Below are 26245 nucleotides of genomic sequence, written 5' to 3' on the forward strand. Positions count from 1 at the left end.
ATAATGACATCATATTAAAGTTATGGAGATTAAAACAAAACTGAGCAGTTTATATTTTCCCACAGAATCATTTATTTCTTTCTACTTTCTGAGCCTTATGTACCTACTCTTTGTTTCCTTTCACTGCCTTCAGAGAAAGCATTAAATAATAATAACAGATCAACTAGTTTACAGAGTGTAGAGATCAGGTAGGTGCTACAAAGTTGATTAGAAGTAGAAGGCTAATGAATGGGCAGCATGAAGGTGAAGGGCAGGGGCAAGGATGCTGCTGAAGTTCCTTTGAGGGAGATGAGCCAGCTCCTTAAAACTATAGAGTTATACCTTAATATGAGAAAAAAAAAAAGATCTCAACATCTTGCCCTGGGAAGCTCAAGAGACGGCAAAGTGAAGAATCATGGTTTCAAAAGGGAGATTAAGGATAAAAGGACATTATCATACACAGCAATACCAAGAAGATGGATATTTCTTTAACAAATAAGTAATCAACTCACTGTAACTATCTGATTATGACTTACCCCACTGCTCAAACAAGAAATACAACCTGGATAGATTAAGAACACAATGAATGATGTGAACTTGAAAAAAAAATAAAAATAAAAACAGCTTATGATAACAATAAGAATGTTTTCTCAGTACTAATATATGTTTTCAATTGGCATGTTTTGATTTTAATTGGCTACCACCATTCTCGTATGGAATAGTGACCTATAAGTAGAAACAGCAACTCCAATGATGATCAATAAATTACCATGCTTTTCTAAGAGAGTACATTGCAAGTTGTTATATGATGTTTAACAAGATGCATGCAGATATCTACATTTAATAACCTCATGTTAAAATATAAATGTAAAATACTTTTATTGTTCTCCATCCATTCATCCACCAATGTATCCATTCATGCATTCACTAATCAAATATCTTTATGCAAACTTTGTATACAGATTTCCAGAACAGAGGTCAGCCAAATGACTCTGAAAAACCAAATAGTAAATATTTTTGGCTTTGTGGGCAATACATTTGCAACCACTCAACTCTACCATGGTAGAGAAAAAGCAGCTGTAGAAGCAATGAATAAGCTGGCAAAAACTGTCAGAGTTTTTAGAAATCAATTTTTTAGTAACTCTGGAATCTAATAAAAAACTCACAACAACCAAGGGAATGCTTTATGACAAGAAAAACTACAGAATTTTGGTAAGAGAGGTCTGTGGCATATCAGTTTACCCTGTTACTACTACCCTCCACTCCCCAACTCTGCAGTAGCCTTGAAGATGGCAGCCTGCATTCCTGATGCAGGTTGTGCATACCACAGGGCTCATTATGGGTCTATTCCCAAAGAACATAGTTCTGTGTTTTCACCTGTGTGATGATTCCGTGAAGGATCAGCTCAAGGATTTGCCTTTGTTTTGCCTACACAGGAGCTTCCCCAGGGCTGAAGTTCCTTCATGAGTGTTTTTTTCATAAGCATTTGAAGGCAAATACGTTAGCCACTATTTCCTGAGCAAGAGAAAACAGCAGGGGCAAGAGATAAACAAGCTAAAATGCCTGGGATAGAAGAGGCTCGGAAGAGAGATATTTGGGACAATTAGGGTTATGAAAATCCTCAGCACATATTCAAGGAAATCTAGAAAGCCACATAAGTGTCTATGGCTGGATGTATGCTCAGAAAAGACCTGAGAAGACTCTAAGCATTTACCTCTGGCTGGACTCCAGTCTTTATGCAAGCAGAAAGGGAAGAAGGGAAGAATTGTAAACTGCCTGGCTAAACAGTGAGGGAGTGTCTCAATATACAAACAAACTATAAAGATGGAGAGAGGTTTTGTTTTCTGTTATTTTGTTCCAGGAGTTTAAGGAAATCTTTTTTTTTTTGCGGTATGCGGGCCTCTCACTGTTGTGGCCTCTCCCGTTGTGGAGCACAGGCTCCGGATGCACAGGCTCAGTGGCCATGGCTCACGGGCCCAGCCGCTCCGTGGCATATGGGATCTTCCGGGACCAGGGCATGAACCCATGTCCTCTGCATCAGCAGGTGGACTCTCAACCACTGCACCACCAGGGAAGCCCCATAAGGGAATCTTAATAAAATCAATAGAAGACCACTAATCTAAAAACCTCACACTTCAGTGGCTCCACATAACAAAGAATACAGACTTTACAAAATTATTTCAGCAAGGTCACTAAGCAAACAAACAACAACCACAATAGACAATAACAACAAATCCTGGGCTGGGGGTAGAATCTGACTTATAGGGTGGCTACATCATAATATTCAAAATGTCCATTTTTCAATAAAAAATTATGACGTATGGGAAGAAACAAGAATGTACAGCCCATTTACAGGAACTGCCCCTGACAGAAACCAGACATCAGACCTACTAGTAAAAACTTAAATCAACTGTTCTAAATATGATCAAAGTGACAAAACTATATACAGAGAACCAAGACACCATCAGAAAAAATCTCACCAAATAGAGAATATCAATAAAGAAATAGAAATTATTAAAAAGAAACCAAATAAAAGTTATATAGCAAAAATTACAGTAACAGAAATGAAAAATTCACCAGTAGGGTTTAATAGTAGATTTGACCAGGTGGAAGAAACAATCAGTCAATTATTTTTGACTGAAGATCAGTCAATTGAAATTATTCAGTCTGAAGAGCAGAAAAAAAAATAAATGAGGAAAAATGAACAGAGCCTAAAGGATGATGAAACACCATCACGTGGACTAAAATAATGCATTATGGTCCTCCCAGGAGGACAGGAAAGAGAAAAAGGAGCAGAAAGTATATTTGAAGAAATAATGGCCAAGTTCTCAAATTTAATAAAAAATATCACATAAGAAACTCAATGAGTTCCAAGAAGAATAAACTAAAAGTGGTCCAGAGAAAGACACATTATAATCAAACTGTTGAAAGATAAAGAGAAAATCTTTAAAGCAGCAAGAGAGAAGTCATATACAGAAATATTCAATAAAATGCCAATTCTCATCAGAAATCATGAAAACCAGAATGCAGTGGGTATTTAAAGTGTTAAAAGAAAACATTATCCACCAAGAATTCTACATCTGGCAAAACCTTCCTTCAAAAATGAAGGTGAAATTAAGACATTTTCAGGTAAACAAAAGCTAAGGGAGTTTGTTGCCGGTAGACCTGCCATAAAAGAAATGTGAAAGGGCATCATTTAGGTTGCAATGAAAGGACACCAGAGAGTAAATTGAAGTCATAGGGAAAAATTAAGAACACAGGAAGATATTGCTACACAGGTAAATATAAAAACCCACATTATTTTCATTTCTGATTTGTAATTCCTCTTTTTTCATATATTACTTAAAAGACAAATGCATGAAACAATGATAAGTGTATGTTAATAGGTATGCATATATCAAGATGCAGTTGTGACAATAACAATGTAAAGGGGCAGAGCTATATAGAAGTAAAGATTTTGCATACAATTGAAATTAATTTGGTGTTAATTCAAACTATACGGCCATAAATTAGGATGTTAAGCATAAGTCCTATAATAACCACTAAGAAATTAAGCAAAAGGTATACAGTTAAAGAAAACAGAAGGGTATCAAAATAGTACACTACAAAAATCAATTTAAAATGCAAAATAAGGTACCAATGGAGGAACAGAGGAATAAATAACACATACAGAAAACAAATAGCAAAATGGCAGAAGTCCTTCCTTATCATTAATTACATTAAATATAGATGGATCAAATTCTCTAATTAAAAGGCAATGGATTTAAAGCAAAATACAGGGGGTTTCCCTGGTGGCACAGTGGTTGAGAGTCCGCCTGCCGACGCAGGGGACACAGGTTCGTGCCCCGGTCCGGGATGATCCCATGTGCCACAGAGCGGCTGGGCCCGTGAGCCATGGCCTCTGAGCCTGCACGTCTGGAGACTGTGCTCTGCAATGGGAGAGGCCGCAACAGTGAGAAGCCTACGTACCGCAAAAAAACAAAAAATCAAAACAAAATACAGGATCCAACTATATGCTCTCCACAAAAGACTCAGTATAGATCCAAAGACACAAATAGGTTGAAAGTGAAAGGATGAGAAATATATTCCATGCAAACAGTCACCAAAAGAGTGACCATACTAATATAAAACAAAATGGAGTATAAGTAAAAAATTGTTACATGAAAGAACATAGAATATTCATAAAAGTGTCAATCCATAAAGATAATATATCAATTAAAATCATATAAGGGCTTCCCTGGTGGCGCAGTGGTTGAGAACCTGCCTGCTAATGCAGGGGACACAGGTTCGAGCCCTGGTCTGGGAGGATCCCACATGCCGCGGAGCAACTAGGCCCGTGAGCCACAACTACTGAGCTTGCGCGTCTGGAGCCTGTGCTCCGTAACAAGAGAGGCCACGATAGTGAGAGGCCCGCGCACCGCGATGAAGAGTGGCCGCTGCTTGCCACAGCTAGAGAAAGCCCTTGCACAGAAACGAAGACGCAACACAGCAAAAATAAATTAATTAATTAATAAACTCCTACCCCCAACATCTTCTTAAAAAAAAAAAAAAAAAAAAGATAAAAAAAATCATATAAGCATCTAAAAACAGGACCCCAAAATATATGAAGTAAAAACTGACAAAACTGAAGGAAGAAATAGATGATTCTATATTAATGGTCGGAAACTTCTACATCCCAATTTCAACAATACTTAGAAAAACTAAACAGAAAATCAATGAGGAAATGGGGATTTGAATGAACCAGAAAGAATAGAAAAAGTGAACAGACTGATTGATTACCAGTGATAAAACTGAATCAGTAAAAGACAGACAAACAAAGTCCAGGACCAGACAATCTCAGAGATAAATTCTACAAAACATTTAAAGAAGAGCTAACACCCATCCTTTTCAAACTATTCCCAAAAACTGAAGAGGAAGGAATGCTTCTTAACTCATTCTATGAGGTCAGCATAACCCTTATACCAAAACCAGATAAAGACACCACAAAGCTGAAAATTACAGGCCAATATCACTGGTATACATAGATGCAAAATATTAGCAAACCAAATTCAATAATACATTAAAAGGATCATACACCATGATCAAGTGAGATTATCACAGGGATGCAAGGATGGTTCAATATCCACAGATCAATCAATGTGATACACCACATTAAAAAATCAAGAATAATAATTATACAATCATCTCAACAGATGTAGAAAAAGCTTTTGACAAAATTCAACATCCTTCCAAACTGAAAAGAAATAAGTAAAATTCTCACTTTTTGCAGATGACATGACACTCTACATAGAAAATCCTAGAGACACCACCAAAAAAACTGTTAGAACACATAAACAAATTCAGAAAATATGCAGGATACAAAATCAATATGCAAAAATCGGTTGCATTTCTACAAATAAGAATAAACTATTATAAAGAGAAATTAAGAAAACAATCCCATTTACAATTACATAAAAAGGAATAAAATACCTAGGGATAAATCTAACCAAGGAGGTAAAAGACTTGTACTCAAAAAACTATAAGAAATTGATTGAAGAAATTGAAGCTAGCACAAAACAAATGGGAAGGTATACTGTGCTCATGGATTGGAAAAATTAATAGTTAAAATGACTGTACTCCACAAGGCAATCTATAGATTCAATGCAATCCTTATCATAATACCAAAGGCATTTTTCACTGAACTAGAACAAATAAGTCTAATATTGTATGGAAACAAAAAAGATCCCAAATAGGCAAACCAATCTTGAGAAAGAAGAAACAAACTGATGTGTCATGGTCCCTGATTTCAAATCATACTACCAAGTTACAGCAGTCAGATGGACAGTATGATCTGGCACAAAAACAGATGCATAGATCAACAGAACAGAATAGATAGCTCAGAAATGAGCCCACACTCATATGATCAATTAATCTATGCAAAGGAGGCAAGAATATACAATGAGGAAAAGACAGCCTCTTTAGTAAACAATGTTGGGAAAACTGGGCGGCTACATGCAGAAGAATCAAATTGGACTACTTTCTTACATTATATACAAAAATAAACTAAAAATGAATTAAATATGTAAGTGTAAGACCTGAGACTGTAAAATTCCTAGAGGAAAACATAGGCAGTACATTCTTTGACATCTGTCTTAGCAATACTTTTTTGGATATGTCTCCTCAGACAAGGAAAACAAAAGCAAAAATAAACAAACAGGACTATATCCAACAAAAAAGCTTTTGCACAGCAAAGGAAATCATCAACAAAATGAAAAAGCAGCCTACTTAATGGGAGAAGATATCTGCAAATGATATATCTGATAAGGGATTAATATCCAACATATGCAAAGTACTCATATAACTCAACCTCAAATAACACCAAACAATACAATTAAAAAATGGGCAGAGGACCTGAATAAACATTTTTCCAAAGAAGACATACAGACAGCCAACAGAAACGTGCAAAGATGTTCAACATCACTAATCATCAGGGAAATGCAAGTCAAAACCACAATGAGATACCACTTCACACTTGTCAGAATGGCTATCATCTAAAAGACAACAAATAACAAGTTATGGCAAGGATGTGTGGAAAAGAGATCCCTCATGCACTTTTGGTGGGATTGTAAATTGGTGCCCCCCCCCATGGAAATCAGTATACAGGTTCCTCAAAAAACTAAAAATTGAACTGCCATATGATCCAGCAACTCCACTCTGGGTATTTATCCACAGAGAAAAAAAACACTAATTTAAAAAGATATATGTACACCAATGTTTACTGTAGCATTACTTATAATAGCCTAGATATGGAAGCAATATAAATGTCCATCAACAGATGACTGGATAAATATCTGGTGTATATATATATATATATATATATATATATATATATATGAATATTACTCAGCCATAAACAAAAAAACCCTGGAAATCTTGCCATTTGCTACATGGATGGATCTAAAGTGTACTTTGCTAAGTGAAATAAGTCAGAGAGAGAAAGAAAAATACCATATGATCTCACTTATATGTGAACAAAACTAATAAACAAACAAAACAAAATGAAAACAGACTCACTGATAGAGAGAATAAACGGTGGTTGCCGGAGGACAGGGGGCTGGAGGGTACAATATAGGTGAAGGGAATTTAGAAGTACAAACCTCCAGTTATAAAATAAATAAGCAATGGTGATGTAATATACTGCATAGGGAATATGATCAACAATATGGTAACAACTTTGAATGGGGATAGATGGTTACTAGAGTTATCCTAGTAGTTATCCTGGTGATCATAATGTATGCAAATTAGGTAGTACACCTGAAACTAACATAATATTGTACATCAACTATATTTCAATAAAAGAATTTTTATAACTTAGTAAAAAGATAAACAACGCAGTTAAAAAATGGCAAATGTTTAGATGGAATTTCTCAAATCCCTTTTTTTACTTTATCCCATTCTCTTCGAAGAGCAGGCTTTCTCTTTTCATTTTTTAATTATCATCCAGTAAGTCTGCTTTTATTTTCCTTTCTCCTTGATTATTATCTATAAAATGAATAAACAGGTCATATTAATATCTATCTATTCATTCATTTATTCATCCATTCAACAACCACTTAATAGATGTCCATAATGTTCCAGGCATTGTTCTGTGTCATGAAGATAAGAAGACTAATAAAACATGGTACCTACTCTTAAGGAACATTACAGTCTAGTGACAGAGACACAGAGACAGACAAATAAACAGGTAAGTACAATGCAAAGTCACAGGGAAATAGCATTTGAATTCAGTTCTCAGCCCTGGTTGCACATTAAAGTTAAATTAAATATTTTACAATTAAAAGTATAATGCTGATGCCTGTGCTCCACTCCCAGAGATTCTGATGCAATTTATCTAGGATGCTACCCTGGCATTATTACTTTTAAAAAACTGTCTAGGTGATTGTATTGTACAGTTGGGTCAGTTTTACGGATGTGACCTGTGTAGTTGCACAGGACCCAACACTCTGTAGACTTGTGTTAGGTTTAACACTCTGCTGGTGACCTTTTGAAGTTCTAAATAATTTTTTTACAGGAGATCCTCATTTTTCCTTTGCACTGGAGATGGAAGGGTAGTATCATGAGGACTTAAGTGAGGAAGCAGACTTTATTCCTATAAAATTCTGAAATACTATCTAAATATATAATCACTGTTGATCATAAGTGCTTGAGTTGATATCCTGCTTAGAATGGCATTCTTTTTCCTAAGATTATTTTTAAGCATCTACCTAAAACCAATTTTGATTCAGGAAATGAAGTTGAGGATTTGTCTTTCTATTGGCTTGGCCAAAAATTTCGTTCTGGTTTTTCCATAAGATGGCACAGAAAAATCCGAATGAACTTTCCAGCCAACCCAATACAATAGTCTCCCTTTAGGTAATTTTTTACTATTTAGACACTGGATGAATTTGAATGCATGTTTGGGAGAGAGAAAAGCAAACCAAAAGGAGGAAGATATGATTTGTGAAATGATTGCAACGTGGAGTTTTCAATCATTAGGATTCTGTTTCATATAATTTAGTAAAACAATTAGAGTTTGGAGACTCTGGTCTTAGAAAGGAGGACTCAACATTAGCCATCCACTAACTATTTACGTTTCTCCAAAAACAGCTGAAATACACTGATAGAAAACTGGATTAGAATAAAGAACTGATACTAACTGGCTTTCTAACCTCATCACACCCAAAAGTTGATCAAATACTGGCAGTCTCTTCAGTGTGCCTGAATATGCATGTAAAACACGTGGCATGAGAATTATCCATCAATGATCAGTAGTTAGCGGCACATATCTACTGAAAGTTCTTTTTTATACAATGAATAGTGAGTATAACTTTCAGCGGCTGCCTTTTGTAATCAATAAAATCAACAAATGTTTATTGAGTATCCATCACTTAAAAGAAAATACTCTGCTTTAGGACTAAGGTGCTTCTCCTAAGCATCTTTTAATCTACTTGAAATACAGCACTTGCACGGGAAAATGTAAATACTACAAGTTTTCACGTAAGTGCCTAAGAAATAAATTGAATAGAAAAAAATACCATTAGGTGCCAGTTAAAGGAAAGTAAAGATGTCCCAAAATAGTCAGATAAATCATCCTAGAGAAAAGGGCATCAGAAAAATGGATTGTAGAATGAGTATAAATTAGATAAATGGGGAGAAGTAAGAGTTGTTCAATGCAAGAGAAATGAAGCGGCACATGGCTTGAAGAAGAGGAATGATGGTTTCTAAGAGGAAGATGTTCATAAACATGTTAGAAAGCCTTAGGGGAAAATATTAAACATGAGCACCATTCATTACTTATTAAATTTTAAATTACTTTATACCCATTAAAATGATCACTTATTGATAATTTTGTGCCAGGAACTATGGTTATATTTTCTAAATTTTTACCTCTAATACAGAGTTTCAAGTTGCACATTATTATTATCCTCATTATAAGGTAAGGTAACTTGCCCAAGGTAAATCATCTACCAAGTGGCAGACTCAAGATTTGAACCTAGATTTTCTCATTTCCATTTGTCCCTTCAACCTGCAGAAAAGCCCTTTCTCAGTTAGGTATTAAATTCAGTTACCAAGTGTCAACTAACTGTAGAATCTGTCTGCTCCTCTGCTGAGGGTTAGTGGGGTGGGCAGTTTAAGGATTTGCATATGTAAGTAAACTCCTTCATAAATATCAACGAGGACCTAAAAGTTGTTATGATTTAACCTAAATATAGTGTATTTGTACATAGTGTATTCTTCTGGAAAATTATCCCACAAGTGTCATTTTGAAGAAAACATTCTGCAATTTAAAATATTTGGAAATTCCACATAATTGCATCCCTTTGAGGTATCCATAATACATATGAACTTATGAAAGACTTGGTGATAAAGAAACCTAGTGGATTTGGCTTAACTCAGTATTTCCTTTTTTTTTCTTTTAATTTTATTCTTGGCTGCGTTGGGTCTTAGTTGTGGCACGTGGGATCTTCGTTGTGGCACACGGGCTTCTCCCTAGTTGTGGCTCCGGGCTTTTCTCTCTCTAGTTATGGTGCACAGGCTCCAGAGTACACGGGCTCTGTAGTTTGTGGCACACGGGCTCTCTAGTTGAGGCGCGTGGGCTTAGTTGTCCTGCGGCATGTGGGATTTTAGTTCCCTGACCAGGGATTGAAACTGCGTCCCGTGCATTGGAAGGCAGATTCCGTATTTCCTAAAACCTATTAACCAGAGTCATTGTAGGGTGTGCCTGCATTACACACCTATCAGAATTGTGGAGCACACTTGGACATTCTGATGTAATCAAATAATAAACACAATATGCTATTGCTACAGAGCATAGAGATTGCAGGCCGTATTATAAAAGTACTGTCTTGTTCTAAGGTCAGAGAGTATCACATTTGCCAAACAACTGCAAATTTAAAAGTTCAAATGAAGAAATATAAATTTAGATTTTCTTTTTAAGAGCACAAGGCTATGACAAACATGAAAAAAAATTATGGCTTTGGCTCTAATTACATTTGAACGCAGTATAAAAAATTCTCCATATAATATGAAATGCTTTCCAAACAGCTATGTGACAAAGGCATTTCTCTTCTATTAGTTCTTAAAGGAAGTGGTTAACAAAACAAAACAAAACAACATTCTGTTGGTTTGTTTGACCAATGTGCGTTTTATTCAAACAAGGTGGTGAAAACAAATTCATGTTATTTCTTTTAATTAATTACTAAATAGAACTAAAGCTAAGAGAGCTCAGAACATAAAATTTATAGGATTCAAGTTCATAGTACTCATTACTGTTTAGGTGTCTAATTAATGGCATAAATGCCTTTTGAGTAGTGGACCTAATAAAATACATTGACTGATAAATGGGTAAGAACCAGGGGAATCATCTGTTATTCTGGATTTCTAGGCAAAAAACGGTCACTTTAGTGATGCCAGGAAAGTAAAACCTGCACGTGCTTTCTGCCATGGAAAGAGGTCTGTACTTTTCTTTCTTGAGTCGCTGTGGCAGGGTTAATTGGAGTCAGGATATAATCTGTCATTATGAGTACCATTTAAATCGCAAATAAAGAGAAGCAATTAGGAATCCATGTCCAGTAATCAAGTGTGGTTTAAAACACAGAGATCAGGACCTGAGAATCAGATATCGATCTGAAAGAGAAGTTAGGCTGTAAGTACCTGCCATAATTCAGGACTTACTGGTCTTGCAGGTCTCATGATTGTCATCTGACACCCACAACTTTCCAGACTCAAAGAACAGTACATTTTTTCCCAGACTCTTTATATTCCTGGGAAGCCCTGAATTTATAATTACTTGTCAAGCCAAACAGAATACAGCAGGTTTTAGGACAGAATCAACAGGAGCATCAGGGAAGGAAAGAAATGTTCAACAGTGTAGATTCACTGAAAACACATATGTGTTCTCTAAGTGAACAATATCACCAATAGTCATGATGCCAACCACCATCTATTTTGATACCTCCTAATATGATCTCCATTCCAGACCATTATCTTCAGGTATGGAAACTACATGTCTAACTGCCAACCAGATCAATATACCATAGAAAAACTAAATGTAATATGTTCAAAATTAAATTCAATTTGTATTAACCCAATTTGCTCTTTCATATCAATTCTATTTCCAGCCACATTTACCAGAATATAAAAGTGTCCTAATCTCTGACCTCTTCTTAAACTCCAATTTGTAAACTGTTACTATATATCCCCCTTTCTCCACCCTATATATCTTGGAAGTTGTATTTCCTTCCCCCAACCCTTTGGATGATGCCACAGTTTGGAACTTATCAGCTCTTACTCTTGCAATATTCTCTTGGCTGGTCTCACCCAATCCTATCTCGTGAACTACATGCAATTCTATCTGCGATACTAAGAAGGATTTTTTAAAATCTCAATTTGATTATATGGTTCACGTACTTAAAATCCTTCAAAATTGCCCCATTACGAATAGCAGACAGCCAAATTCCTTCAGGAGGACTACAAAGGCTTTCTTCTCTGTTGTTGCCTGCCTGATCACCCTCAACCACTACTTCTCTCCCACGTTGTCTGTGCTCCATCTGTAGTGGACTACTTACAGGTAGTTATTCATATACTCTAAGCACTTTCACATGTCTGTGCCTTTTCCCACAGTCTGAAATATCTCGTATTCCTTCTTCACCTAACAGATTCCTACTCCTAAAGCAAACAGAGCTCAAGATTTTGTGAAAAGCGGGCACTGGCATCCCCTCTCCTAATTCCTTACCAAAGAAGTTCTGAAGCGCTGGGCAAATATAAAAATTCCCAACAGTAAAAAGTAAGAGTAACAAAGTCTTGCTGAAACTTGTGGGCATGGAATTCAGATATGTACAGAAAATCGTGTGTGGAAGATAATTGGTAGGTTGTAGGCAATGTGTAGAAACACTGGGGCCAGAGCATGAACACGTCATCAAAAAGGGCTTCATTCTACTTGAGAGATAAAACATGTTATGGACAGCTCTTAAGAAATAAGTTGTATAAGCAGACTGAAAAGAGAGGACTGGCTGTTGGTGATGACTTCTGTTTAAAAAAGAAGAATGGGCTCTTAGAATGGAAAACTGCAGATCCAAAATTCAGTCTATTTTCTTGTTTAGATGTAGGTGGCACCGCTGTCCCACCACTGCAATAGTATGTTGCTGTTGGCAGGGTAGGGTGGTCAAGTTGACCTACTCATCTGGCTGGGATTCATGACCTTTTCTTTTTTTTTTTTTTTTAATTCCTGAAAATATACAGTTATAAGGCAATTGATGAGGAAACTTCACTATCTTTTTGAAAGAATTGACACTAAATGTAAGGCCACAGGAAACCAAAAAGCCTTGGTCTCCTAAAGCTAGCTGAAAAAATGTTTTGTTCTTTTCCCCATCAGAATTTCTTGCTCAGAGGTCCATACTCTGTACCAACCAGAAAACTAGGTAGATTCTCCAACACATTTCTGGTAAACTACCCACCTCCCTTGCCCTGACCCTGGCAGAAAAGTTAAGGAGAAAATGAATCGACGTGACCCTGGATTCACCATGCGAAAATCTAGAGAACTAAATTACAGTTTGTATCAGTCAAAATTAAGTTCTCCAGCCTGTTTTTCCTTCTTCATTGAGAATGCTAGCAGCCAGGATGATGTCACCTGAACTATGGGCTGTAGGATTCCTTTCAGAAATTATGCAACACAGAGAACAGATACATAGATACAAGTATTTATTAGACCATCTAGATGGAAAGCCACAGCCCTCCCAAAACAGTCCACTGTTATCTGAATTTCAAAGCTTGATGTCATTTGAGAGATAAAGGTTCTGCATAACTCCAAAGCACTCTGCTAATAACCATTAAGCTGTACTACGTATTTTTTATTTTAAAAGTATCTTCAAAGCACTTTTCAGAGAAAAACTCAGCCTTATATAAATTTATCATTAAATTATTTAAAACAAAATAAATAGAGCACTTAAGTAAAAAGAAGCTGGAAGACAGATAACCCAAAACACAAGGAAAGCAGGAGATAAATAATAAGGAAATAGAAGAAAAAGAGGTGAAGTAGAAAATAGGAAAGAAGAAAATACCTCGTTATGCATCAATGCACCATTTAAAATTGACTCAAAAAGAAGTAATAAAATGAATAGGCCAGTAACCATAAAAGAAATTGTATCAGTTATTAAATAAATCTTTCCAGAAAAAAATCTAAATACTGTGGAGTTTTTATTTTTGCCCTAATATAAAACAAATAACCTAATGATACATAGACTGCTTTAGAGCATAGCAAATGCTGTGGAACCAGTTCCCTTCTTTTTAAATGAAGTTAGCATAACACTGACATAAAAAGCTAACAAAATGGTGAAATACTGAAATTAAGGAGCAGTCATTATCAAATATACCTAAAAACAATATAGCAAACAAAGCATAGCAGTCCATTGAACTATTTTTCAACCATAATCAATAATAGTTTATCTCTGGAATGCAACTATTTTTAATATTTAGAAATTGATTAACACATTCATCAGAAAAATAATTACAACTGGAAAAATTAATAATAATCTCCATAGATGACCAATGTATTCAATAATAATTAGTGCCCAATCTTGAAAAATAATTAATTGGAAAACTAGGAATAAAAAGTCTTCTTGAGAACACATCTATTATTGTAGCTAATAAAGAAAATACTATCAAAACAAGGAAAACAGGCTCAGAGAGTGAAGTTCTCACCAAATACAAATAAAACAGATAAAAGCAATTAAAATTAATAAAGGCAGAGATGCAATTATAGCTCTGCATAACAAGCATGATTAAATATCTAAACTACCAAAGAGAATTACTTGTAAATCTCTTAAATGTAGGAATATTTCTATAAAGTGACTCAAGGGAAACATTCACAAATAAATTATTTTCTTATATTTATATTATAAAAAATATAAAATCACTTTGTCTGAACTCATAAGTAGGGCCCACTAATGTTGTTTTAAAAGATAATCAGATACTCCAGTAAAGATGTTAAAAAAAAAAAAAGATAATCAGCAATCTGTCGTCAGAAGCTCTATTTGACGGATATTCTACTGAAATTATGGTATATGGTCTCCTTTGAACTTTAGCTTATACTATCACTGCTTTCATTGTTTTTGCATTGTTTTTTTCCTGAATCTTCATTGAGAATTTTATTGGAAAGTTAAGAAGGAGCATATCTTTTACAGTATTAATGAGAATAACTCCTATTATGGACATCTAGTGAATACTTTGATTACAGATTTGCAGACAATTCTAATTGTTAGCACTGTACAGCCAATACCAGAATAAATTAAAATGAGTACCAGTACTGAAAGAGCAGATTTAAGATGAAAAATAGAGTGCAAGTTTAAACAGAAAATGAGGCTCTTAATGAAGGGGACTTTTATGTTTTGTTCCTTCAGCTTCTGTTTTTCTTTAGATCTGACTTGGGAACATCATAAGTAGCTTTTCTAAAGTAACAGTTCAGCTCTCGTCGCCTGCTTCACAGCTGTTATATGGACTCCAGACCATCTGCCAACTGAGGAGTCAAGCCTTGGTCAAACATCTCCAAGCAGAATGAGCCAATTTTCTCATGTCCTAACTTTTAAACAGCTTGCATTTTTTTCCTCTGAAAATGGTTGACTGTTCTTATGTTTATCCTAAATTGCCTCAAAAATATATAGTATTGTTTATTATTTAAGAAAATTTCATGGAAACATTTATTATGTTGGTAAGAAATAATAGAGAGTTTTAGAGCTTAAGTCTTTTTTTTTTTTTTTTTTTGGTGGTACGCGGGCCTCTCGCTGTTGTAGTCTCCCCCGTTGTGGAGCACAGGCTCCGGACGCGCAGGCTCAGCGGCCATGGCTCACGGCCCAGCCGCTCCGCGGCACACGGGATCCTCCCGGACCGGGGCACGAACCCGTGTCGGGCGGACTCTCAACCACTGCGCCACCTTAAGGAAGCCCCTTAATTCTTTTTTTTTTTTTTAATTTTTGGCTGTGTTGGGTCTTCGTTTCTGTGTGAGGGCTTTCTCTAGTTGCGGTGAGCGGGGGCCACCCTTCATCGCGGTGCGCGGGCCTCTCACCACTGCGGCCTCTCTTGTTGAGGATCACAGGCTCAGTAGTTGTGGCTCATGGGCCCAGTCGCTCCGCGGCCCCTTAATTCTTAATTAGCCAACTTTTGGTGAATAAGTATGAAAGAAATTGTGAATCTCATAATTGGAAGATGATTAAAAAAGAAAAGCATTTTATATGTATCAGTTTTATACAAAATATGTATTTAAGTGCTAATTTAGTTGATTATGTTTTATAAATTCTTTCAAAATAAATTCAGAAGATTGCTACATTATACATAAGTGATTCATTTTAAGGTGCGTGTATTAATTTAAAATGCTATTTTTAAACCTGATGAGATCTAATGAGAATCCAGTATCATTAGTATTTGTAAAGTTTATTGACTCCTTGGTTTTATAGCTTCTTATATTACCCAAGGCCTGTAGACAATTTCACTTTTAATAATATCACCACTGGTCTAAACTACATCTTAGTCATTCTAAAATAATCTTGCTATTTTTTTCTTAGTTCAATTAAGGAAATGTCATGAATGTATGTAGTAAACGTTGATCTTAAAAATGGGAAGGGATCATATATTTAAGGGAATTAGTTAACAATAAACTTAACTACTACTATTTCATTACATTTTAATGATTCAGATTACCCTAAATGTAGTTGGAGAAATACATAGAAACCTAACTGCACAGGCCAAAAACAACGTTGCATTCATTTGGAACATGAATTTGTCAGGAAATGACCAATAAGAACAATAAGCAATAGATAAGCATAAATAATAATAACACAGTCGAATGTCATTACTCTATAGACAGGACAGTATTATTCATTTCTTTTTTCAGCCTCTGCCATTCCAAGTGTTATGCTTTTACTGCTCTGCTGTAGAGCTGAGAAATCTTTCCATTGTCTGAGCCCTGGTCTTTAAATTTCCTTCTAATCACCATGGCTCTTGGAGTCTGAACTCTGCCATCCCTAATTAACATTCAAGTCAGAAGCCTATGGTGCGCTACAGATTATCACAATTGGAAGTGAGAATACCGGGAGGGCAAAGTGAAAAACCTAGCAGCTACCATCAGAACAACTTAATGTTTTCAACAAGAGGCAAGTACTAAAGATGACTGGCTTGTTAGGATCAAAAAGTACTGACAAGAGTCTCCATGTGAGCTCATATATTGTTCTCTTGCCTAGAAAACAAACCTCATTTTGACTTCTCAAGACATTAAAAAGGCACTTTCACATGAACAGTCTGGATAGAAAATGAGTAACTATAATAATCTGTGGCTTATGTTTTAAAGAAACAACAAAATAGTGTAGCAGGTGTACAGAGCATGCCTATTAAGGTAGAATATTTTACCTAAATAATTTGTAATAAATTATGTTTATTACTTATTGATACTTTTAGCTTTTTTCAAAATTCAAGGGCATTCTGAGGATACCTACAAAAATTTCTTTCGTTTTGCAAGTCTACTAAGCAAAGGCATCCTTTTTAATGCCTCATTCTCACATATCACACACACACGTACATCCCTTTAATACACTACTTAGCTGCTGCAAACTGTGTTTACCTCCTTTCAGAAGAATAACTTCAGAGAATGTACATAATGTACAAAAAAATCTAAGTCTTTATTGGCCCTAATTATCATTCTAAGAAGAGTTTTTGTTTTCACTCTATACCTATAGAAAATCTGCTGGGATTTGGGAAACTGAGAAGAATGTCTTTCTCCCTAAAATGGAGTATTTAATTACCTGAAATTGTAGTGAATCCTATAGAAATAATGACTGCATAATAGGTTGAAATTAGCTTTCAAAAAAAAAGGGATAGAATTCTGCTAGTTGTGCTCGTTCACCAACATTTCAGGAAAGATACTTACTGATGTCAGAGCAATAAGGGTTTAAAGGACAGTTTGGCTTCACGATTATCATTCATATTTTAGTAAAAACTGGTATGCTATTTAATTCCTCCACTTGACTGAATTATCAGTTTAGACTGGAGACATTGGTTGTTACTGTCTTTCTTCTGGTATTTGTATTTTGGCCATTAAATATTTCATTAGCTTAATTCCCAAGTGAAAGAAGAGGGAAAAAAATAAAAGCTGAACCTCCAATCAATCAAATGTGCCATTTCACTGCTTTTCCAGTAAAAGGTTTGATGGGAAGAGAGACTGTACCTATTAGCTAATCTCCAAACTGCATTTCATTTCTGAATCTAATTTATTATCCCCTTACATGGATAATCAAGATTTGACTAAACAAAATTATTGCCAACATCTCCATTCAGATACGCTAAACAGAACTCATTATCCCCCCTCCCAACATCTTTATCATGCTCTGTGGCAACGCTAATGCCCTGCCTCTTAGGCTTTTAACCTTGAAGTCCTCATCCACCTTTCTCAGTTGTTTTTGCCCCACATGTAATTCATTCCCAAGAAATCTCATACACGATTGTTCAATGTTGCCATGTCTTTCCTCTTGCCTCTGGGTAAATGTCTCTTAAATCAGACTCTGTAAAGCCTCCATTCAGTAGTACCCAAGAACAAACCATACCTCCCTGTTCAAAATGTTACTTGACTCACTTCTTTGTTAAACTCTCTAAGAACAATCCATCCTTTCTTTCTTTTTGGTATCTGAATTATGAAATTTAAAGAGACTGGGGTATCCACTCTGGCTTGAGTGAATAGAAAAGCACTGGAGTTGTAAAGCAGAGACTAGCACACCACTGTGAAGCAATTATACTCCAATAAAGATGTTAAAAAAAAAGAAAAGCACTGTAACCATAAACAGAGCTTAGAAATATAGGAGAAACAGATATTTTAAGGTCGGAATTGTAGAAGGAGGTTTGAACCATGTTGAGTTTGATCCTCGACATGCAGGTAGATATATGTCCTATGAGCAGCTGCAAATTTACATCTGAGTCTCAGATCAAGGGCATAGTTAAAATTTAGATTACACAATTTTACACGGTACTATTGTGATTACATCTTTGAAAATGAGAAAGCTAAAGCAAAATGATCTCATTTCCATGTAGTTTGCTGTGGTTAAGCTGAACCAAAAATTCATATTTCTCCAGTCATTCTTCTAGAACTTAAAATATATTGCTAATAATAAAATAATCTTCAAAAAATTATGGTGCTGACAATAGTGTTGGCAACGAAAAAGAATATAACAACAAAATGAAAATACTTAAGGGTCTTTATTATGGTAGCATTTTAAAATTAGATTTAATAAAGAAGGAGGAAGGAAGCAGGTGTGTGTGTGTATGTGTGTGTGTGATTATGTGGTAAAAAATGAGGTTCTGGTCACTTACAGAGCCTCTAAAGATTGGGACTCTAAGGTTTAAAAAATTACGCCTAATTTCACATTAAAACCAACAGCTTTCTTTCTCTATGATACCACCGCCAACAGTTTTATTTGATCTAGCTAATCTGGAGGTCTAGGAGAATATGAGAATTTATTTGAATTAAAACACATCAAGCTATTAGAGCCAGAATGAAAAGAAGAAATGCAGGGCAAGCGTGATCCCTGAAACAGGAGGAAAAAATATGGTGAGAAAAGGTTTGGTTGTCTTTGAATAAGCTGGTTGCAGGGATGGGGTACTAGCAGCCTGAGTTTGAATGAGGCACCCATTTCACATTAACATGTATAAGTACTACTTATACACGTATACCTACTGTAACTTCCTTAAATTATTTTGATGTTACTAGCTCCACAACACAGGTTTAAAATTGCTTAGAAATTGTATAGTGATCGATAAGAATGAAAACCCTTTTTTCTTTGTGAAGCTGCATTATTTGGGTTTCCAAGCCCGAATGCTAGTAACTCTCTAAGAACTATGTGCTTGACTGTCGCTCTGTGACAATGGAAAGAGAAGAATCAGAGGGAAAACCCTATTGCAGGGACAGATTTGAAGGCCTAGAAATCTTTTTTTTTTTTTTTAACATCTTTATTGGAGTATAATTGCTTTACAATGGTGTGTTAGTTTCTGCTTTACAACAAAGTGAATCAGCTATACATATACATATGTTCCCATATCTCTTCCCTCTTGTGTCTCCCTCCCTCCCACCCTCCCTATCCCACCCCTCCAGGTGGTCACAAAGCACCGAGCTGATCTCCCTGTGCTATGCGGCTGCTTTCCACTAGCTATCTATTTTATGTTTGGTAGTGTATATATGTCCATGCCTCTCTCCCACTTTGTCCCAGCTTACCCTTCTCCCTCCCCATATCCTCTGCTTTTGTTGATATTATGGAAGAAGTTGCAGAACCATTTAGGGGACGATTCGGTCACTTCTCTCTTTTGTACTGTAATTCCTTCCACTGTCCTTGGGAGTTTGCTCCCAGATAAGCCTCCTGTATCTGTGGGCTGCAACAATAAAGCCTAACAAGCCTAAGCAAGTAAACTGAGTACTGAAATACACAACCTTCCAGGAAGTGCTAAGAAAATAAAAACTAAGACTAAGTTGCAGATGCAAGCACATTTGTTCAATTCATTGAGCAACCGGGAGGAAAGAACCTCCTTAAGAGTAAGTGACTTTTCTGAAACAGTCACTAAATTTATAGTCATTTGCATGCTAAAGTGCTACTAGTTGTTAAGGGAAAGAACATGTACAGTAGCATTTAGTGCTAGTAATCTTTTGATGGACAAAAATCAATTATTATACAGGAGCTGCACAGTGGGGAACACTCAACGTATTTAGACAGGCCTGAAGAAATCTATTGAAAACCAAGAACACAGAGGGAAAATAGGCATTCCTTCTATGAACTTAAATAAATATTCAGCCACCTGATACTGACCCTAGCTAGTGTACCCATAGTAGTAAGGACAACGGGATGAGGCTAATAAACTGAAAAAAGAGCACACATTGTTCTCAAAAGCTCTCTACGTCTCATTCAGAAAGAGTATTCTTGTTATTATTTTTGGTGATTAGAAATTTATATTTTAACAATTGTTATGCAATAAACGAAATCATCATATATGAAAACACGGTTCTAAGGTTGATATCTGTAACTCCAATGATAAACACAAGAAGCAAGGGAATTTTAACCACTGAATCTGAAATTCAAAAGCCAGAGTGGTAATATGAGGAATATGAAAGAGAGGGGGTGAGTAGGCTGCAGTTTTAGGTCTAGACCTGCAGGTGAGGCTACATAATTTCCAAATTGTATGACATCATTTAAGTCAAAACTAACAAAATAAATATTTAAAAAATTGTTTAGAGCTTTCTAAAATGAACTCATTCCATGATATGACTACTGATACGTACTACGCCCATACAGTGTATTGGGCGTAGGTTATATTGTTGAAGAGGAGCAAAAAACGTTAGTAAACAAGATGCTTAATCTCAATTCTAAAGAGAAAAAGTGAGATAGGCCCCGTTACTCTTTTGATTGCCCAGAAAAATCTGCGATTATGGTTTAAAGAAGCTGAAAGAAAACTGAGCGCTAAATTAGGAGAGGGGAGAAACAAGAGGCCCGAGGCATCCAAGCAAGAGTAGCCTAAATCTTGGCCCCTGAGGAAATGTCTAGATGTCTCGGGACACACCTGTGACGGCATCACAGTGCTCTAGCATACGTGGGATTTCTGGATGAGAAGCACTGCTTTAGGTGAACAATTTTCAATCAAGATGCTATTCTGGTCATAAACTATAGTTGTTAGACTTTTCCATCCTGGGCCACTAGAGACTTCATTTTACAGTATTGGTTGCTCAAGTTGGACACACAGATTGGTTGAAAGCCCACTTCTCTACTTTCTAGCTCTGTGACCATGAGCAGGTTACTTAGGCAATCTGCATACCAGCTTTCCCACCTGTAAAAGAGTATGGATAATGGTATCTACCTCAAAAGGTTATTATGACAATTAAATGAGTAAATCTATGAGTAGTGCTTTGAACAATGTCTAGCACATAGCAGACATACCAAAAATGTGTATTATTTTTTTTAATGAACCATATTCATATAACCTTATTTAGTGAATTTGAGAAGCAGATAAAACAACCAGCCTCAGTTATCATGGTCTTCTTTCAATTTTGCAAATTTTTCAAGATCTTTCCTGCTTTAGGGCCCTTGCATATGCTGTTCTCTCTGCTGAGAGTATTCCTTCCCCCTCTCTTTACCTTGATAATTTCTTCTCAAACTTCAACTCTCTATCCTTCAGCAGTGAGACCTAACCTGGCCCATCCTTCCACTCCTGATCCCTAGTGTAACTCTGGATCATTCTGTAAAAGGCATCACACACTTTATCTTTCTCTTATATCTTAATCACAAGGTGTGGTGTGTGGTACATGTATGTGTGTGCGTGTGTATGTGTGTGCGTGTGTGTAGTTCTCCTTATGAATCCTACCATTTTCTAAGCTCCATAAAGGCAGAGACCGTGTCTATTTTCTCCATCAAACATAGTGGTTTCGGGTTTCCCTGGTGGCGCAGTGGTGGAGAGTCCACCTGCCGATGCGGGGGACACGGGTTCGTGCCCCAGTCCAGGAAGATCCCACATGCCACGGAGCGGCTGGGCCCGTGAGCCATGGCCGCTGAGCCTGCGCGTCCGGAGCCTGTGCTCCACAACGGGAGAGGCCACAACAGTGAGAGGCCCACGTACCGCAAACAAAACAAAACAAAAAAATATATATAGTGGTTATCACAAAGCCTGATATATCATCATCACTAAGTACCTATTCGTTAAATACAAAAAGAATGAATTAAAAAAATAAATAAAATTCAAGAGAAATGGAGCTGATTATGATAAGCACACTGATGATGCCAAATTCTAGAAAACCTCACTGGTTCTTTTTAAGACACATAATAAAAATGTCAAACAAGAAGCATTAAGTGAACTTCTCTCTGTGGAGATATCATTATTCACAACATAGGCAGAATCTCCTCTGAGATTTTCCAAAAGAGAAAAGGACAAAATAATCATAATATAAATCAAATGATCATACTTCCTTATAAAATATAAATTAAGTATCTATAAATTTTATCAAGCTGGCTTATATAAATAATGTAAATAATCTCTTCAAATCTTTTCCCGATTGTGGATACGCTGTGATCAGAATATTCAGAAAAAGAAGTTTTTCAACTAAGTGATATAAAAACAAATAACGTACCTTTCTTTTTAACAAAAATCACAACCTCTCTGAAACTAATACAGTGACATAGTCTAAAACATAAGTAACCTATTCATTAAAATGTAAGCTTAGAGTATGTGCCAGAGTTGATCTTACATCTTGGTTATATGGAGCAATGATCTGAGGAATAGTTCTCAATCATCATTACAGGTCAGAATTACCTGTGGAACTTAAAAAAATGAATATGTCCTACAGTTAAAGGTAGCAATAATTTTTTAAAAGCTTTATGCCTGGCTCTCATATGAAGCTAAGATTAAATACCACTTGTTTATGAATAGATATAAAATTGTTTATTATTGAGAAAAATATTTGGATACTTTTTATAAAATAACCCTGAGTAATTAAGCAATACTGAGAAATTGTATGGGTAGTCTTAATCACCTGCTTTGTCTGGACAAGAAGTTTGCAATAACCTGCACACTTGAAAAATATTTAAATACAGCCATTTAAAAGTTGCTTATCCCCCTAATTTTCTGCTTAATTAAATATTGTTTATTTTATTTAATTTGACAAATATTTATTGAGTGCCTCCTATGCCCAAGTCACTCTTCTCTGACACTAAGAGATCTAAAAAGTGTAAAATTTGATTATTGGCCTTGTACAGATCCATGCCAAATAGAGACCCAGATATATACAAAATTTCTAAAATAAAAAAATGCATGGTAAGTGCTATGATAGAGTATTATGATACATGAAATGTATACTCCTCTGCCCACCCCAAACATACGCAACTAAATGAAAAGATAAAAGAGTTTCACAGAGAGCATGTCATCTGAGATGGGTCTGGAAGGATGAAAATTTTTCATAGGGGATCATAAAGAAGTGAGCAAAGATTTGGAGCCATAAAATAAGTGATGCATTTAAGAGTTTGGCTGGATCAGGAAGAACATAGAAAGGAGAATGGGGGCTGGTTGCTGAAGACGACAGATGTCCCTTGCCCAGCACTCTTTACTCTCTGAGCATTGTAGAGGCACATATGGTGTAAAAACAGGAGGCTTAGTCAGATCCTAATTCTCCAAGGATTGGTCGGTGATGTTTGGAGGAATATTGCACACATGAAATAACTTAAGAATAATATAGTATTCATTCTAAATAATATAAACTACTGACAAGTTCTATATTTCAGAAATGGAGAGAACCATATTGCAAACAAAGGGAACGGGGCTAACACAATCACAGTAATAGGCTAACTGATTACCCCAGTTCAGTTAAAATGCAGGATTCCTGAAGGGAATAATGGGAAATGACAATAGAAATGTGGGAGAAGACAAGACTGTAGAAAGCTCTGAATGTCAGGGTCAAAACGTGGGGGCCTTTTTAACGGTCAATATGGATTCACTTAAGACTTGTAAGCAGAGAAGCAGGAAATGACAGAGTTAGATCTTCACAGTGGAGAGTGAAGTGCATTTCAATGAGAGAAGGTTGTCAGCAGGAGGGATAGGTACATAGTTACTGTAATTGTCCCAGCAGCAGGTTATGAGATCCAGGATATACTGGCAGATAAAGGATATATTAGTGCCCTGTGAGGACATTCCATCTGAGGACCAGGGCTGGTGGATTGGTGGGTTTGGGAGTTATCTTTGAAAAGAGAAGGAGATATAAAATTAAGTTAAAGGGACCAGCAAAGTTTGGATATGATGAAGCAAGTATTTACTGAGGTTCTTAGCAAGGGAGTAATGAAAAATCCTCATGAACTTCCATCACTGTCATTTCATGATTACAAGGTTTGCTTCATTATCAAGTCTTTAACACAAGCCATTTTGTTTTGACATGCCTAGAGATCTGACATCCTTTGTTGTTACTATAAGGACAAGATTATGAATTCTTCCTGGCTTGATTTGCCACCATAAATCAAATTTAGAAATTATATAAATGCTAAAATTGTGTGGAGGTTTGTTCTGGACAATAATCTTACATTCCTATTGATTACCTGGGGAATCTTAAGAACTAGTATTGATAAATTTATTCTGTAGGTAAAAGTACTCACTAATTCATCAGCCCCTTGCTTGTCCTAAAATTAAGATTCCCATTTGCAAATGGCATGGTAGGCATACGTAAACATTACTGTGTGATCTAATTAAAATATATAATTATAAGAGAGGTAAAAATATCCAGCTTATCAGTATTAATTTAATTCTATTGGTGATGAAAATATTTCTGGCTTAAAACAGCACTTGTCATTTGATTTCATTACGGAGATTAGTAAAGTAAAAGTGAATTTGCCATGATGAAAACAATTAAATTGAAATCAAGGTTAAAATATAATTATAATAGAAAAAGTCCTGAAAAATAAATGGTATGCCCTCTGAAATATACCTGCAGGAGATGAAAGCAGAAGCAAAGTTCACATGCAGCTCCTCACATAAGTATATTTATACAGCTGCATGTCCGTGTACTTTTCAAATCTTAACATTGACAATTTTTCAATAGCAACGAATTTTGTAGAAACATAAAGATTTCCAGTAATATATGAAGCTGTATTATTAATCAACATAAGCAGCCCAAACTTTAATATAATTTATATCATTGAAAGCTAACAAAATAAAACTGTGACTAAATTAACATTGACTCATCTGTTATACAGTAATTGCTAAATAACTGTAAAATATATTACATTCTCTTCATTACTACTCCAATTATAATGTCCTTTTCTATCCATTTCCATGTTTACCTACATTTATCTAAAAAGAATGGAAAAACACTTACCAAAATGGTGGTAACTATCAAAGAACGATTGGATAAGGAATCTGTGATGTTGGCTGGCTTTCCCTTTTGACTTTCTGTCATATTCAGGCCACTGGCTGGATCCCAAGTTCCAATCTATAAAATAGCATATGTACTTTGTAAATCGTCCATCAGGCACCTGGGAGAGAGCACTGAAGAGAAAGTTAAGACTGCTAACACTTATTATTCACATCTGCTGCATTACCTGCTGTTGTTGAAGTAACGGCTGCTTGTTTTAAGCATGATTCACTGCTTTGTGAAGTGTGTCCAGTGAAGTGTGACATTAAAGAACAAAATGATCCATTGCACGTCTACAGTCAGTGTGAGGAGCTTAATTTTCCATTCAGACTTTCATTCACCAAGATAAACTACTGCTGATGATACCTTGATAGCTGGCTGGAAGCTCATTAATAGCACATATTTTTGACAGTAATGGATCTGTCTTATCCTCTCATTACAATGATAACATGCCATATTATATGGACAAAGCTAAAAGACAGAGCAAAACCTGGAGATCCAGGGTAAATTAATAGGTAAAAGCAGGCTTAAAAGAGGCATTAATTCGTATTCACAAAACCCCCAGTAGGGCAAAATCATACCCCAAATTACCTGCAGAGCATTTAAAAATATACATTTGCAGCTTTAAGATACTCCAAGGAAAGGAGATTACAGCATAATCTCATCTGGATAACCCATTCTAATACTTCCACTTGTATTCTATTCAATATGTATTTTAATTTAACTAATACCCTCTGATAGATTAGGCCATATACTCTCTGTGTTCAGACATTTTATACTCACTGAACACAGTCTATAGGATGACATAGAGCTACCTCTGGAGAGATACATATAAGCATAAGATGCCAC

The 26245-nt window shown here is 35.9% G+C and overlaps 1 protein-coding gene across 3 annotated transcripts in view; it reads right to left on the reverse strand.

Annotated features, from left to right (window-relative positions):
• The window catches only part of GRIK2 (glutamate ionotropic receptor kainate type subunit 2), a 631568-nt gene that overhangs the window by 191628 nt on the left and 413695 nt on the right, over positions 1 to 26245 (reverse strand). For all 3 annotated transcript variants that reach the window (XM_032651171.1, XM_032651172.1, XM_032651173.1), the window contains exon 9: positions 25361 to 25474. In XM_032651171.1, the coding sequence (XP_032507062.1) occupies positions 25361 to 25474 (114 nt within the window). The remainder of the gene's footprint in view (positions 1 to 25360; positions 25475 to 26245) is intronic.

This window comes from Phocoena sinus, chromosome 12, assembly GCF_008692025.1.
Source record: "Phocoena sinus isolate mPhoSin1 chromosome 12, mPhoSin1.pri, whole genome shotgun sequence".
Taxonomy (NCBI): Eukaryota; Metazoa; Chordata; class Mammalia; order Artiodactyla; family Phocoenidae; genus Phocoena; species Phocoena sinus.